The sequence below is a fragment of the Lepisma saccharinum genome, chromosome 11 (genome assembly GCF_977018435.1).
Source record: "Lepisma saccharinum chromosome 11, izLepSacc3.1, whole genome shotgun sequence".
Classification (NCBI taxonomy): Eukaryota; Metazoa; Arthropoda; class Insecta; order Zygentoma; family Lepismatidae; genus Lepisma; species Lepisma saccharinum.
The window spans coordinates 52,585,126-52,603,290 of record NC_139239.1 but is presented as its reverse complement, the minus strand read 5'-3'; the positions used below and the strand labels follow the sequence as shown (position 1 = coordinate 52,603,290).

At 40.5% G+C, this 18,165-nt stretch overlaps 1 protein-coding gene across 2 annotated transcripts; it reads right to left on the bottom strand.

Moving 5' to 3' along the window:
• Window positions 1-2,563: 2,563 nt before the first annotated feature.
• On the bottom strand, window positions 2,564-16,468 carry LOC145995250 (phospholipase B1, membrane-associated-like). Of its 2 annotated transcripts, none has more exons than XM_083131818.1 (8): window positions 16,259-16,468; window positions 11,324-11,462; window positions 10,488-10,734; window positions 8,669-8,895; window positions 6,385-6,544; window positions 5,300-5,436; window positions 4,577-4,745; window positions 2,564-3,170 (listed from the first exon to the last, which is right to left on the bottom strand). In XM_083131818.1, exons 2-8 carry the CDS (start codon window positions 11,450-11,452, stop codon window positions 3,013-3,015), a joined length of 1,227 nt encoding a protein of 408 aa, XP_082987944.1. In that variant the 5' UTR covers window positions 11,453-11,462; window positions 16,259-16,468; the 3' UTR covers window positions 2,564-3,012. The 2 variants fall into 2 exon arrangements, with proteins under 2 accessions (XP_082987944.1, XP_082987945.1); XM_083131819.1 differs by lacking the exon at window positions 16,259-16,468 and adding an exon at window positions 13,079-13,119.
• Between the last annotated feature and the right edge of the window lie 1,697 nt (window positions 16,469-18,165).

The following is an 18,165-nucleotide window of genomic DNA, read 5'->3' as shown; positions in this document are numbered from 1 at the left end:
AAAAGATGGAAATCGTCAATGGTAGCCATCTCGCTCAACCGGGATATTTTTTAGGGCTGAGCCGATATGCCTTTGATCCGATGCCGATACTCTTACCGATTCCCACCGATACCGATACTTGAAATTTGCAATAATTAAAAATTTGTTCAAATTTTGATCAATATTGGTGTGCAAGTATTCTTCACCAATTATATGCATCAATATATCAAGAAATTTGCTTTACTAGTGGCTCAGCCCTTTTTTTTTTAATTATATGTACTCAGTGCTTTTTTTTCCCTGGCGGTACGCAATGGCATTGTCGGCACCTTTTTATGTGTGATTATTGACGAATATAGCGCAATGTTAGATATTTTTTTCTCTTGCTCATTATGTAGGAGAAATACAAAACAAGACGAGAATTGAAACGAATGAACGCATAACGAAATTCAGTATTACATTCAACAGCCTAGATGCTAGTAGATAAAATGAAGCAACATTAAAATAAATGCAGTCTGTTAAGGAAGATGAAAATGCAGAAAGAAAACATGCCTAATGTTCGAGTCTTTTCCGTAAAAGGTTGAGAGGATGTGTGTGTGTATTTCCTCTTCATTTTTTAGCATTACCCGACATTCTTCCCCATAAATTTATTTCCCGAAAATTCACATCTCCTTCTCAGTTTTTCATCTGTTTGTATTGCAGTTTGAAAACTTCTTAACCTAAGAGTCTCGTTGCACGACAAATCTGTTCTCATAGAAGTAACATGTAAATTCACTGAATATGTATCCGAAATAAACTTTCGAGAAAGCAGTCCACCATTTCATGGCTGGGTGTAAGGGGTGACCCTTTATGAACACACCCAAATTTCAGTCTTTCTTCCAAGTAATACCCTGGGCTGTATTTTGCATACTGCCGTCTGAACTCTCAGCCGGTATAAGCCTCTGTGGAGCTGCGTTCTGTCCGTGTGATTGTCCCTTCATCTATTTCATCCTACCACCATTCATCCTCATCCATTAGCCAAAGTGGAAGAAAAACGAGGTAGAATAAAATAAACAATCAATCAATCAAGCAGTACACTTTGCTGCGAAGGCTGGTACCAGCAGTCGCTCCCCCACCCCCTCAAGGCAATCCCGTTCCCTCTCACGTGTTCATTGGTGGAGCCGTCTCGCGTCACTACTTGCGCAGAGACTTGTTTTCTTTCGCTTGCTCCAGAGATAACCGAGACAGAGTAAAGTTACTTTATCTTGAGTGTTCTTGTTCATTCTTTGTATTGGTTATTGTTGAAAACATTTGTTGTTATCTTTAAGTGTCCTCAGTACAATAATCCTCTAGCGCTAGGCAAATAAATATATAACTATTTTTCTTACTTTTCCTTTTGCAAGAATATCGATTGTGTAGTAATGCAATTGAGTAATTGTGGAAAATTGATTGATTAATTTGGCTAATTTTACTTCGCATTTCTGTCACTTTTGGCTAATCTTTCAGATGAGGATGAGATGATATGATGAAATTGATTAAGGGACACTCACAAAGAACTCCCATTGATTGATTGGTTGAATTGGTGTTTTAAGTCCACTTTATGCACAGTAAGGCTAATCGGGACTGGACCTACAGTTTAAAGTGGGATCCGAACCGCTATGTGCTTACGCCGTCTACTGATTTGGTTTATTTCGTGGATAGTTTGTTCATCCAAGGAAAATATCTACACTGAAACATGAAGAAATTGTTATGTCGAAGCTTTTCGCTTACAAACAAAACTACGTAAAAAATACAGTTACAAATATGACAAATATATTCATTTTTGCTCCGAAATTTTCATCTCTTATCTGAATGTAAACGATAATATTGCTAACATAGAAAATCAGTTGAGCTCTAATACGAGAAATGATCAAATGAGGGTTGGACTTAAATAATTGAAGTGGTCTTTGAAATAAATAAAGAGATTTTGTTAGAACTGCAGCAGAATGGAGGATTGCCCACTAGTCATTGACTAGACAAAATTCAGACTTCTCACCTTTATTTGCACAGAAGTATTTTCTTTTTGTATTAAATGTGTTACAGTATCGTTTCATATCAAACTTAAATCTGAATGGTATTCAGGCATAGCCTACTCTCGAAGTATGTATCTAGGTGTAATTAATTTTAAAATGATAGTAAATGCATGGATGTTTCTTTTACATTTGTATGTTTTTATTTAATGCAAAAAATAACTTTGTACAAGTTTGTAGCAGTCAAGTAATATGCTTCCATCACTGAAAATTAAATATTGTGGCAACATCGCCATCCTATAACAACAAACATGAACAGAATCTGTTCCACCCCATTTGGAAGCATAAAAAATCAGTTTTGCTATAATCAGAAAACACAATTTCTCTTTTTAGGAGTGCAAAACATTTCTCTATTATCTAAATTTTCACTTCAACTTAGTCAATTTGAAATCACGATCATGAAACGTTATCAATTATTATTAGTAGCAGAAGAATAAGAAGTAGTAGAATTTCTACTTCTGTTGAGGAAATTGTTAATTAATAAAAATATTAAGTTTGATGGTTGAAAATTATTATTCACAGAAAATTGTACTCCTGGTCATAAAATATACAAAACATGACAAGTTCCATGCATATAGTTAAGAATAGGAAGATAGTTCTCTTGGAAAACAAAAAAAATAATTATGGTCCTTTTGGAGGGAATAAATTATGCAAGAAAAGAAAGAAAAATGTAATTCACACTATATTGAGCGTAAATTTCACATGTGAGCAGCACATCCTTAAATTTCCCTCCAATTTTGATATTTTTCATGAAATTTCTCTTTTCTCTTTTTCACCTAAAACTCTGTATGAATTTTCTTGTGCCGACGAAAGTTTCCCTTCATGTGACAACACTGACATAATTGGATGTAATATGAAAAAACCTAGGTGAAAATGGACGCTCTTCCGTGACTTGAACACGGGTCATAGTTTAGCAGAAATCCGATGACGAGTAAGGCATCACATTCTCATAAGATTTTATTTTCATGTAAAATGCTTTAGGAATCCCTCACTGATGCCCCAGTTCAAAGTAACTGGCGGAGTTCTTTCTGGTGAAAAAGTAAGGAGCATTATCCCAAGGGCAACGAAATCTCTCGAATAAGGGTTTCCAACCTATGCTTTTATTCCCTTCCGGTTCGAGCATGTTGTTCCACTGAAGATTGGCAGCTGAAAGGAAGAAAAATGCAATAAATATTTTTCTTTTCTTTTGCCTGTTGTATTTTCCTACACAAGGTATACGAGCTGAAGGTATACAATTCAAAGTTTTCTTCGTAAATGTTGACGTCTAATTCTAGGCACTCGTATAATCTAAGACGTAATCTTATCTCTTATGATGTATTTGTTGCCATAAATATTGAGGAATAGAGGAACCTTTAAAGCTAATCCATTGCAATTAAACGGAATATCTTGTGCTGCCTTATTACAAGAGTTTGTATTTACTACTCTTATTGGCAGAAGATAATTGGCACAACATATATTCATGTGTAAAACTGTAACCCGTGTGTGTATATAGCTATATTAGACAATAAGTAGTTTCTCCGTCACATAGGCCATCTTTCAATGCTAGAATATGCAATTTAAGAAGTACTGTAAACCATCCCAAAAACTGAAAAGTATAAACAGTCACCACTATTCAGGATGAGCAGCATGTACAGTCACGGACACTGCTGGGTTGTACTGATTCCATATAAAGTCCATGTATTCATTACAACCCAGCAGTGTCCATGACTGTACAATAGAAATGCAAACAAAAGTCATGAACTTGATTTCAACATTAATATTGTAGAATATATTAAAAAAATCAATACCTGCAAATAAATCATATTCTTTACAAAACATTATGCACATTATGTATGTATGCTTAATTCTATGTCTTTCTGTGCCATAGTTTCTTAATAATAATAGGTGCAGAACCTTTCCAGAAACATAGCTGTTTTCATACCGATCGTTTGAGATGTATTTTAGGACATGAAATCAAGTAAAATGAACACACTTTGTTGCACTTTTTGTGAGATTAGCACATTTATCCCTTTTTTACTCCCTCTTTGATGCCTCAGCAGATTTTCCTTCCCTTTCTTTCATGCTTTGTTAAAAAAATGGACAGAAAAATAAATGATTTTTCACTCTACTTGAGCAGCTACATAGAAACCTATAGCCTCATTTTCTACAGCAGAACGAGAGCTATGAATTGGTATAATATATAGGATATTTTGCAGAACGTTATAGGAAATGCCGTATTTGTTAGTCTGGATTTACAAAAAACTTATTGGCAAATAGCTTTGAGTGAGAAAGCGAAAAGGTTGCTTGTAATAAACATATTTTGGTAATATTTAGGACATAAATGCATGCATGTTTCTAAAATCATAGAAATCCGATGCAAAGGGAATTTTAATCATTTCCTAAAATGTTTACTTTGTAATTCTATCAACATTTTTAGGTTAAAGTATTCATTTCTTTTATTCAAATTCTGATAATTTTTAGGGCTTAAATATATGAATATTTGTAAAGTTTATGCATATTAAAAATCCATGCCTTAGTATCTATGGGACATCGAATGCAACAAGAAAGGTTACCTTCAGCCAGCGTCTTCTGGCTGATGTGGAAGCAGTCGGGAGCCAGGAAGGAGGTGTCGGGCATCTCCCTTCCAGACACGTCGATCTTCATCCTGAGGCTGTCGAAGGCAGCGAAGGGCTGGAACACCACGGTGAAGTCCTCCTTTTTGTCGTAACGACCGCTGTTCACCTAAAAATAGAAGCCATTGATTGTACCTTCGCATGGGCATGTAGGTACATTAAGAATGAGACTGTGCAGCAAGGCCGCGCATAGCGCCATAGAAGCGAAGGAAATCGAGTGGGCAGAGCGAAGCAGTACACGCTGCTGGGAAGGCTGGTAACTGCAGTCGCTTTCCTGCACTCCACGCAATTCTGTTTCTCTTACGTGTTCATTGGTGGAGCCGTCTCGCGTCACTACTTGGGAAAGACTTGTTTGCGTTTGCCTGCTCCATAGTTAGCTGGGACAGAGTATAGGCCACGGAGGTCGGACAATCAAAATTCAAATAGAATTCAATTGAAGTACTTCTTTTACAACTATCGAGAGAAATGTTTTTCATTAGCTATGCAATTAATTCCATACAGAAATAAAAACTATGACAAATTTAAATGTAGTTGTAGAAACAGTCTGTTCCATTGGTATTTCATACCTGAAAGAGGACAAGTACTCGGACCCACTCACATAAAAGAAGTATGATATATTTGCACTAATGGCTTGCAGTGCCACTAAATTGAAATAGAACTTACCAGTTCTATTTCTGCTTTGTTGTATTCCTCCATAGCTGAGGCCATTCCTACAGGATCCATGAACGAGCAAGCGCAGAAAATTCGTTGGAACAGCATGCAGTGAATTGAAGTATGCGCTGCTGTATGCGCTGTCAGATCTGAAACAAATGCACAGCATTATATGTAGCTATATATACACACGCACGCATGCATACAAAAGTAAAGCTACCCCCTGCACATTACAACATGCCGCCCGAAGGTACGTATGGGGGGGATGTGAAGGTATGGCCAAACACATTCACATTCTCAGGCACTTATGGAAGTGATTTAATCAGCACCATGTTCCAGATGTTTTTACACCCCCCAAGGGACCCATTCAGAGGCTGGTTGAGTCCCAGAGCCACTCCATACAGAAAAATTCCCACCTCGAGAATCGAACCTGTGTCTTCGGCGTGACAGTCAGACACCATTTGGATTAGAGCACGCTCATGTGTGGGGGGGTATGTACGTACATACATATGTATATATTAAAACCATTGCAGGATGTGGGATGAGATGATGAAATTGATAGACACACTGACAAGGAACACCCATGTCCATGCCGTAATTTGAACCCTGAATACCTGGCGTCCTAGCGCGTTGTGCTAACCACTCCTCTACAGAAGTCGGCCAGAGACATTGCTAAATGGAAATTAAGAAAAAAATTAAATTAGTAGGAGATTTTTTTATGTGCGGATTAAGTGTTCCTCAATATTTAAACCAATTGCTATATCCATTTCTATTATTTGTAGATAAGAACTATGCATTGACTTTGTATACTCTATCCCCGGAAAATGTAGAGAAAAGCCGCGCATAGCGGCAGAGAAGTGGGGGGAGGAAATCGAAAGGGCAGAGCGAAGCAGTTCACGCTGCTCGAAGGCGGTTAACTGGAGTTGCTTTCCCCCTCCACGCAATTCCATTCCCTCTCACATGTTCATTGGTGGAACCGTCTCTCGTCATTACTGGCGTTATCCAGAGATAGCCGGGATAGAGCATACAAGAAACCCTTATAGATGGGAACTATCCATTGGCTTAGTAAGTAATGTTCTTTTAGACTAAGGACTTACTCATGACAGGAAGTAAGTTGACGAACGTCCTAGGGAGGTTCGCTTGGAGGTAATCCAAGGTCTCCATGATCCTCGTCTTGTGGCGCTGGGCTGAGTGGTTCTCCTCGTTGAAGCACTTGTAGGAACAGATGTCATTGTGGCCGATCAGGATGGTCAGCATCTGCAGTGGAATTGTGTATTAATTGAACAACGCAGTAAGATCAATTTTTTCACTACCTGTGCAAAATGAAACGTGCATTCGTGTTTCACCTTCAACGACCTCATTTAACCTCTTTCATGAATTATTTCTTGACAATTCTTCGTTTGGTAGGACATTTAAAATCTATGGCCATCTACAAGGGTTGGATAAAAAGTAATGGCAACACTGCTGTCCCGTGAAAGGGGTGATTCACAGCGGCCACAAGCGTTTCGTGGCTGATAAAGAAATGTCAGACGAGGAAGTATAGTGAGTGGGAGCGATTGTATGTTATTCAGTCAAAAACAGCAGTGATCTGAAGCAGAGGACGAGAGTGCATGCGCCCTAACAATATGTTTAGGCAAGAAGAACAACGTCCCTCAGGCAGACGGTCAACGCAGCCTACTTCTGCACCTTCTTCCAACACCACCGTCGTCTCGCATTAAGAAGGAAGCGACGGCACGGTGTCCCATCATCCTGCTTGACAATGCAAGGTGTCACACTGCGAACAATGTGACGGCGCTCCTGCATAACTGGTAGTGGGAGGTACTGGAACATCCGCCGTATTCCCCGGTATGAGACCGTGTGATTACGACCGTTTTGTCAAAATGAACGAACCACTGGGCGGGAAGCACTACGACACGCGCGAAGCCATCATACGTGCTATAGGGCGGTCACTGCGGGACATCGACAGAGATGGACGCGCTGACGGTGTACGACGCCTTCCATACGTGTGGCAGAAGGTCGTAGAGACGAGGGGCGATTGCTTTGAAGGAATGTAACACGTGCTCCTCTGCCAATACAGTCAAGTACCAATTATACCAGTGTTGCCATTACTTTTTATCCAACCCTTGACTTACACTATTGGTCCCTGTGAGAATTAAGCTTCTTTCTTTCGGGGAAGGGTGGTTCCCCTCAAAGTGGCGTTTCTGTAATTTCATTTTGGTAAGTAGTTTCTTTTTTTATGCAAATTTGCATATATGTTACCAGTAAGTAAAGTAAACTATTACCTTGCGGTTACCTAAGAACGTTGGTTCTAATCTAGGTTATTAAATCTTACGATTAAAATTTACACGCAACTTAAAAACAGCATATTTACATTTAAGAAAAAAACTACATGTTTGGTTATGTTGGTCAGTTGAAGAATGGTATCCTTATTTAATCCACAAGGCTGCTTACTTCTCGGGATGGAAATCTTTAGTGACTGGACCATCAATGGACACGAATCATTTTTCAGTTTTGTTTGATACATAGTTAAGGAATGGTAGCTACACTGTATGCTTTCAATTCCATTTTTCTGAGCCGGATAAAAACATGGCTGACAGGGATAAAATTAATTTTATTTTGCTGGGGATAAAATGTTTTGTAGGGGCATCCGGCATCCGCAGCTCCCTCGTTAATTGGCACACTGCTGTTGGTGTAGATCTGTTAATGGTCTCTTGAAAGAGGGGAGCAGAGAGAGAGAGGGCATGCAACACTCACAAGCACACACAGGGACATACATATATCATCTTTCTTTCTTTGTGTGTGTTTTCGATATTGTCCTTCGTAAAGCATATTTGAAGCAAAACTCAAAAGTCATCTTTGTTGTTATCACAACCACCAGGAAACTTTTGGTGCGGGGTGGGGGGTTAGGAAAGATTTTTGGTGGGAGAAATACTTCCTGACACCACAGGATTTCGCACCATTTCAGTACGTTAAATTTTCTGTTTTCCACTTAGCAAAATATGATTCAAAGAAGGTTTACCAGCCTTTGGACAATATTTGGACCTAAGAGTGATGAGGAGACCGATGAGTGGAGAAGATTGCATAATTTAGAACTGCACAGTTGTATTCATGACCAGATATTATTGGAATAATTAAATCAAGATGACTTAGGTGGGCAGGCCACGTGGCAGGAATGGGAGAGGAAAGAAGAGTTTACAGGATTCTTCGTTGGGAAACCTGATGGTAAGTGACCTGCAAGAAGGACAAGACGAAGATGGAGGGATAACGTTGAGATGAACCAAAAGGAATTGACAGATGGATAGGGACAGATGGAAGGCTAGGCTTGTGTTGCTACAGCCATAAACCTTCGGGTTTAAGAATTCTACAGAGTTAATTAGTTACCTTCCAGTCCTTCTTGTAGTCAATACGCCTGTCCCTCCTCATCCGAGCCACCAGCTTCTTCGCTTGAGCCATGAGGTCGTTGTCCACGCACGCAGTGACCGCCATATTGTACTCTGCCGTCGAGTCGTAGTGCTTGCCATCACCTGTCGCGTAACCCACAAGGTCCGGGTTGAAGTTCTTCAGGATGTTGGGAATCGTCAGCGAGGTCCTCCAACTGCCTTCGCCCCCTGGAGAAATACACCCAGGTTGCAAATCTCTGATGAGAGAGGTATTCGAAAATGTAACTCGATGGTCGAGATTATAATTATTATTATTATTTTCGTTTAGTGGAAATCATTAGACCACAACCACTATTTCGTTCATGCAAGGTGTGTTACCGTAAACTTTCTCAATGCCAATATGCATAAATGATGAAAATTCTTATTTTACAAACTTTTTTATTTGTCAACATAAACCATTTCAACTACGATTACCACCACACAATGTAAAAAGTAAACTGGAAAAATTGTGGTCCGACCTTCAGTTCCGAAGCCACCCTACCATCATCAAAATGACCATGACAGTTTCTAAAGCATTAAAGGCTATGGGCATCGGGAGATATGGTCTAACCGCTCCGTCGACCCCATTGGAAATTTGCATTGTTCATTTCAAGTTACAATAAAGCGGAAAGCTTCTTACTTTTATTTTTAATGACAAGTAAAGTTCAATTAGTTTGTATTCGAACAGAATAACCAAAGTAGAATCAGCGTTAAGGAAAAAAATAGTATAAAATACAGGAAACAGGTTTAGTTTTCATATTCTTCTCCAAAGCATTGTGTGCGTTGATTACAAGGCGACGCCTGCGAAAAATTAATGTTACACCTCAGCCAGGCTATCTTCCCGCCCCCCATTCACAGCACAGAACGGCTATTTTGACAAATTCCAGTTTTCCTGCTGGCTGCTTCGGGGAGGAGGAATTCAAAGGTTGCCCCTTTCGCCCAACCAGGGGGGCAGCGGTAGGCCTGATTGGCTGTTTGACCGTAAGTTTCTTCTTAGGTCAAGGCGGTAACAGCAGGTGACTGCCTTAAAGGTGGTCCCCCCGGCCGGTTGTTGTTGTGGTTGCACTCTAGTTCTGACACAGTGACGGCTCTTATTGTAGTGAAAACTAGCTTCACTCCATGGTGCTGATGTTTCTTTATTACGTAATGCCAAACAGAGAACTATTGCAATTAATTCATGCAACTGATAAATGCAACAAACCATAGGGTCAAAGCCTCCCTAGTGGCGTTGGAGTAACACTGTCGCCTTATAATGTAGGGGTCCCAGGTTCGATATCATGTGGAGGCACACAGTAGTTCGGATCCAACTTTCAACTGTAAGTCAAGTCCCGATTAGCCTATCTGTGAATAAAGTGGACTACAAACGTTAACTTCGAGGACTCTAGAATACCTCCATTTAATTTAACAGCTTGCAAAAATGCGCTGAATGCGATAAATATTAATACATCTAGACTATTATATTTTTCCATCAGAATATCAAATCAAAATTGTTTATGGTATTTCTAAACTTTTTATTTCCTTATTTCCCCAGATAATCTAGATTTTCCTTGGAATATTAAAGATTCTAGATCTTAGATGGTTTTTTTTTTCTTCTTTTGTTGTTGCAGCTGCTGCGTTGAAAATATTGAATGGTAAGTACTGAAGGGCCCACCCAGGTCCTCCATCTTGGGCACGCCCCTGCGTGAAGGAACTCAGTATGCACCAATCAGTATGAAGTAAACCAACGGGCATTATAACATAAGGAACATCAAGAAATTATATGAAGTCTTTCAATATAATACCTGCGGTCCAAGACACCCCTCTGTTTTCCGTCAGTAGGTCCAGAATTCGGACTCCCCTGGACCCCTTCGCGGCGGTGAGGCTGTCTCCCAAGGCTCCAATGACCTTGATGTCGCCGGGAGTCAATCGGTGGACGCTTGTTGCAGTCCTCGCCGGCTGCTCCACCCTGCACGGGAAGCTGATGGACCTCGGGAGCTTGATCTGCTCATGACTGTCATTTGGGATGTCGCTGTATCTGGTCAGATCGATCTGGAAGCGAATCAGTGGGGATTTAGAATGGTTATCGGATATTAAATCCGCGTAAAATAACGCTCCATTTTAATCGACAGGTGCCGTCGATGTCAATAACAACAGTAGAATAAATAATAAAAATAATATAAAACTCTATGTTCACTATTTTCTGTCCACTGCATGAACGAAGTCAATATCAGCAAATACACATGGATTCTGATAAATTCTATTGGTTGTTCGAATGGCACCTGTGCAGGAATCTTGCGTGGAGAAATGTCACATTATAAACATTAATCTTATTTTGAAACATTCCTTCATAGTAACAATTAGTTATTGCAAGGAACCAAGTACATAATAAATAGTTAAATAACTTTCAATCAGTAAAATAACATCAATTCACATTCCTTAGTAACAATACACAATATGTAAATAAGAGATAATGGAAATATCGTCTTTCAGATTGAAAAACACGTTGGTAGCTAACCAGCATTTACTGGAATTCTGTCACTATAGCAAGGTCATTCCAAACTGCATTAGTGCAAAAGTGCATACTACGGTATACGGTACATGTTAATCTTGCCAGATTGGATAATATAGGCTCACTCACCTCGAGATCTTGTATCTGTCTCCTTATTTGCGTTTGGTTCCTTCCGGAGGTCGACAGAGCGAAGGAACTGATGCAGGTTAACCAGACAGTTACTAGTAACAATGGCTCTGCTAGATGATGCAGTAACATCCTTTAATTCCTGCAATGAAAGTGAAAGTAATTAATTGCATTTACTTACTCCTTGGCTGCTACAGGCCTTTCAAATTTGTGAAGTATACTTCATACACAGATTGGGTAATCTGGTATTGGTCCTACAGTTTGAAATGGGATCCGAACTATTATGTGCCTGCTTCATCGGGTATCGAGCCCGAAACCTCTTAATTACAAGGTGACGACGTTACCACTATGCCAAGCCCGTACCCAGGAATATTTTGAAGGAGGGGCCAGACCCTCAAATGTGTATATGTATATGTAGTATATCTCTGTGTGTGTGTGAAATTAAATTTCCTTTAATTTTTGTACGTACCAGCACCATTGAACATCCACGCAAAATGTGAGTTAAGAAAAAAAAGTTTTTATCTGGTAGCCATTGGGTGCCAAAAATTGGGGCAAAGACAATTTACTTTCTCTTAGCAGAAACGTTTGAGTTTGAGTTTTTGTTTTAGGTACACATTTATTCACAGATAGGCTAATCGCGACGGACGTACAGTTTAAAGTGGGATTCGAACCACTATGTGCCTCCACCTGGTCTTGGTAAACAAGCCTTAGCATTAAGAGGCCATAGCGAACGGCATTTGCCCCCACTAATCGCCCCCACTGCTGGTAGCCTGCATCAATGGTTTTAGAGCTAAAACTATCCAATAATGCAGAATGCAGACTTCAGGAGCCTGCCTCTCTACACAACAAACACATTCATTTACGTAAGGACAAAATTGAATTTTTTACAAATTTGAAAACTCGTAGATGTTATTTTCGTGACTTCTTATAGGTTCACATTTAAATAATTCATGGTTCCATGGGGGGCATGCCCTACCCTGTACGCCATTGGGGAGGCACGTGCTACAGTCATTACAGTGTCTTAGTCCCTCTCAGAATATTATACTACACTCTTCTATATTCTGCTCTGATTCTTACATCCATCCTCCTCAGTATTCTACAAAAATCTTTTCCTGGGATTTTTGTAGTAGGCGAATTGTCCACTCCCATTTTAATTCAGTCTATTTTCCACAAAATTATAATTATTATTGAAATACGAATTGTATAGCATCTACTACTACTAACAGAATGTTATTTCTTGAATCAAAATATAAAATAAAAGGAATGAAAATAGCGATGGAAAATTTGTCTGTCTTTATCTTTGCCTTGCCTATACCACGCAAGGATTCACCTTAGAAGAAGTAGAAAAAGCCTTGGTCAAGATGATCCGGTTTCAATACGCGATCCGAATGACCCTTTGCATAAGCAAATACTGTAATTCCTACCTGCTTCTACAGAGTCACTATACTCTGTTCCGAGTATCTCTTTAGCAAGCGAACGAAAACATGTATCTGCGCAAGTAGTGACGCAAGACGGCTCCACCAACGAACACGTGAGAGGGAACGGGATTGCATGGAGGAGGGGAAGCGACTGCTGTTACAGCCCTCGCAGCAGCGTGTACTGCTTCGCTCTGCCAACTCGATTTTACCTCCTCCTCTGCCGCTATCCGCGGCCCTGTTCCACAAATTCCGGGGATAGAGTATACTTGCGCAGAGAATTGTTTTCGTTCGCTTGCTCCAGAGATTCCCGGGACAAAGTTGTAAGGAATGTCTTTCTTACAGAATTTTGAAATACCTTCCTCCTCTTCTCGGAATAGAAGTGTAATTTGCACGTATAATTTTATCCGCCGTGTTATGGCTTCTTACAGACCGTAATTGCTCACCAAGCACTGTTCCGTAAGAGGTCGGCGATTATCCTTGCACTGGGTGTTACGCGAGAAAAAGTCTTCCGTTATGGAGGTTGTCGCATGCTGCTTGGGCAATCCTTCTTCCGTCGTGTTCGTTTTCTTCTGTTTGCAGTCATGATCAAGTCCAAGGCCGTCCTTTCCCTCTCCAACCACTGCAAAAACTTCACGCTCGACTGGTGAGCATTGCTGTTCTATGCGGAAGAACTTGACAGTCTTTCGGCCAATTGTACCTCGATGCAGTGTTGCAACAACAAGGTATTTTCCTTCGCGTAATCCTAACTTTTTTTTTTTACAAAAAAAATCTAGAATCAGCATTTCTCGGTCAATTGACGTCCCTCTTTAGGTTGATCGCAACGTTGAGGATCAAGCAATGTGATGGAATTGTTAAAGGGACGAGCACAAATAAACCCTGGTTCCCTGATCGGGATTCGAACCCGAAGCCTTCACTGCCGATATCATGGGCTCGGTTCGCACACCTAGGCGACAGATGACGTAGTAGTAACGCTAACGACTTGTGGTCAAAGGATTCCTGGTGGTGGAACTTTGCTCTTTAAACTGTAGGCCCAGACCCGATTAGCCTATCTCTAACTACACTGGGTCTGAAAGAAGGGGATAAAGCGATTGGGCAGATCAAAGCAATAGGATTTCCGAGATGTCACGTGCATCTATTTCCATTGACTTCGTGTTCGATCTTACAGCGGAGAGAGGGAATAAATATCTGCAATTACATCCTAACATATTAGTGAATAGTATTCACTACCTGGGCTTCACGATGGCGTAGTGGTAACGTCGTCGTCTTGAGATCCAGAGATCCCAGATTCGATACCCTGTGGAGGCACAAGTGATTCGGGTCCCACTGTAAACTGTAGGTCCGGCCCCGGTTAGCCTATCTGTGCACAAAGTGATCTTAGAACAGCAACTCTAATCTAACCATTCACGGGCGGCCTAGTTCCTGATCAGAGGCCAGTTGAAGGTTTCCGGAACCGTCTTGGAAAATCCCACGATCGTATCTTACCACGAAAAGCGCAGACTTGAACGGCGATTATAAATAAGTATGGGAGACACCCCCAGTTGCTTTCCTGGAATCAATTTCGAGCGAAAAACAAGGAGGAATTGCGTTTATACGGCGTGTAGTAGAGACACACTAAAAACATTCTGTGGAACTATGAGTTTCGCATGGATTAGAAAGGTAGAAGAGCGGATTGGAATAATGACACATAAAATTTAAATTGGTTTGGGCTTATCACAGGATCAACACAAGTGTATTTTTTGGCCTTTGTCTTTGCTGGTATGGTACCTTCAACTAAGCAACGAACTTTTCCTACCCATTTCTTGTTTGTATCCGTCCGTCGCGCTTCCCTCCTGTTGTGGTTAACCTAATGGTAATAAATTTAATCAGTGTTGCATACAAGGGAAACATTATCGTGTTTTAACTCCACGGAAATTTCCGCCATCCGAAAAAGAAGGGTTATCACAATTTAATTGCAAATATTCCAGAGTAAGGAATATTTTATGCATGTCCTGAGGAGAATAGGACCAGACATTTTCGTTCACCTGTTTACCATGGGCGTCCGGAAGGGGGGCAAGGCGGGGACACGGCCCCACCCTGGAAAATTAATGTGTACCTAAAAATTATACATTTCACACATAGTTTCATTTCAATCACGGTAATTTATGTTAATTATTATAAATTCGTTGAAGAAACATGATAATTTCAGACTGAAATAGTGTTTTTTCAGAGGGCATCACTATTTTGGAGGAAAATATGTGTCCTTTGCCCCCCTGGTAAAAAATTACCTTGCTTGCCCTTCCCTGGAAAAAATCCTGCGGACGTCTATGCTGTTTACAGATTGTAAGGTTAAACAATTTAATCAAAACGCCATCGAGACAGTTATCTCTGCTGTAGGTCAGTACAATGCCGTTCCTTACAAACATGTAGGTCTTCCCTTATAGCGCAGTGGTAGCATCGTAGCCTTGTAATCAAGGGATCCAGGGTTCGATTCCCGGTGGAGGCACAAAGTGATTCAGATCCCACTTAAAACTATAGGTCCAGTTCCGATTAGCCTTACTGTGCATAAAGTGGACTTAAAAGACCAACTCAGTCAATCAACCTTAAAAACATGTAGAATGTATGAGAAAATTAAATATCACTTTTTCTAGTAATATCTATGCACCTAACTATACAACTAGGAATGCAATAGCATGAAAACCAGTAAAACACAAATTATTAATGCTGCAATAATTCTTACCCCCTTCCCACCAGCACCACCAAAATAAAACTCCTGAGTACTCCACTGAACTCAACTTTGCGCAAAATACTCATGCGCGGATACTGAGTATTCACACCCGCGGATTTCAATTTCTCTTTGATCCAGCCATTAGGTCGTCGCGACCGAATCAAATTCAGAAATTAAGGTCGTGAAAGCACCGACTGACCGCCATTGTTGACCATGGGTGCAACATGGCGAGGGTAAGATTTATTAAATTTTAAATGTTTGGGATAATTTTTCAAATTTCTGGAACCTGAGGTTCACGTTCCCCACCACGCCCTCCCAGAAGTGTGCCCCAAATTACGCTGCTGCTGTTGATTATGCAATCTATCCAAATCCGAATACTGTATCTTGGATCCTTTAACCAAATACTTGTCATTCCACATATCTAATCTTATCTTCATCCATGTACGTCGTCGCGACTTGCCAAAAGGGCCAGAAAAGCGACGTAAAGCAATCAATCAACCAGTTATTCGAATCCACTTGGATCTGGGACCATCCCTCCTACACACAGTCCAGCACACTATACTCTGTCCCGCGAATCTCTGGAGCAACGCCGCGCATACTCGATGGTATCGTACATGTATTTGTACTTATTTCACGTCGCATTTATTCCATTTTCGGATAATCGCGACGATGAGGACGAAAGAACACCCACCAAGAACGCCCAAACTTCTGTGACTGAGTCGAAAGTTGGCCGCCTTCGACCACCGAGCCAGGGTGTACTGTATGGACAGTTACCCTTTCAATGTTACCACTATTAAGACAGAAACGACAACTTACCTGATGATCTTGACTATCTCTTCTGGTAGCGAATCGAGTGATCAATTTCGAGGCACTTCCTGCGTTGGACCTGTCTCACTTTTTGCAAAAGAACTCGTGGATCTGCACAGACTAACTTCCTGCAAGAAGATTCTTGATGATTAATTTTCGAGATAAATAAAAAACAAACGAAGGTCAATTTCTCTACAAGAGCGACGTGTGGGGATCTAAAGCCACGCTGTGGTTCTGTTCCTTGGGAGAAATAAAAATACATATATAAAGACAAGGAAACTCACCTTAAACACATACAACGTTCAAGGTTAACAACATAGAAGACTCCAGCCTTCCGAATATGACGCAATAAAAGTGGAAAAAATGAATAGTAGACGTCGAATCTGCAAAAATGTTTCGGTTTTCCCTTTGCTTTCTTGATTCTCCATGATTTCTTCTTTCTCTCGTTTTGTTTTTCTTTTTTACTTTTTTGCACTCTTTTCGATTAATTTTCTTCCCTAATTTGGTTATTTTCTCTATTTCCCCTAGTTTCTGTTTCTTTCCAATTCAGAGCCTTTTCCATTTCATCTATCTTGTACTGTTTCGTTTTTCACACTTCATGTCTCATTACAACTTTAATTCACTTTATCTTATTCATTCGTCTTTGTTCAGATAAGTATCAGAATCTAAGAGAGCTTTCAGACGGAAAAGACAAGCGACACGTGTCGAACGAACCTTGGGATATAAATGCAACCTCTCGCACCAAAATGACGCGACAAGCTGCACGTGTCGCTTGCTGCTTGTGTGTCCTTCTGGCTGCGCCATTATCTCAACAGCGTGTATCGTGTCGCTTTGGTCTGTTGATCGTGCATACACAGTGAATATTTTTCTACAGATTTATAAGAAATAATGACCTAACCGAAATATCAGAATGTGCGCATTATCCGGATAGTTTTATCGTTGATCCGTTTTACGGTCTCTCCGCACTTTCTCTTATTCGACATGTTCGTATTTCTTCCACACAGGTTCTCAACAAATCCGTCATCCAATCTGTCTGTTTATTTGTTTACGAATTCTGAGCATATTATTTAAATATTTGTCTTTTTCTTCAAAAACAGATCTCTGCATTATCTGGCTATCGAATTATCCATTGCATTCGAAACGGATATCGGAAAATTTGAAATCCTGATATCCGTCATTCGGATGTCGTGGCCATCCCAAAGCGAAATGCAGCTTGTCGTGTCACTTTGGAGTAGTCTCGTTCGTTCGACACGTGTCGCTTATCTCTTCTGTCTGAAAGCTCCCTTCAGATACTACCAACACGATTCGAGACCAGTTCATACGAAATTAGTCGAGACGAGAGCGAGAACGAGATATTCGTTTGTAAATAAAAAGAGACTGAGACTTATGGTGGCAGTCTCATCTCGTCCCAGTATTAGTACATTTAGTTTGTAATGTGTGTGAAAATTTATCTTAAATCTAAAACGTTACTACGCTCTGTCTCACTTATCTCTGGAGCAGGCGAACGAAAACAAATATCTGCGCAAGTACTGACGCGAGACGGCTCTACCAATAAACACGTAAGAAGAACAGAATTGCGTGGAGTGGGGGAAAGCGACTGCAGTTACCAGCCTTCCCAGCAGCGTGTACTGCTTCGCTCTGCCCACTCGATTCCCACTGCCCGGCCCTTCTGTGCCGCTATGTGCTGCATTGCTCCAGAGATGATGGGCCACTGGGACAAGGTATACATCATTTCTTACATAGGTTAAAACTTCAAAATCTCCAAAAAATGGAGTTATAATTCAAAATCTTGTATTTTTTTAATAACTTTTTTTATTTACATTTCTGAGACTGAAATGAGAATGTGGTACAACTTTTAGATTTCAAGACGAGACTTGACTGAAAGCGAGTCAGGTATCACGAGACGATACGAGATT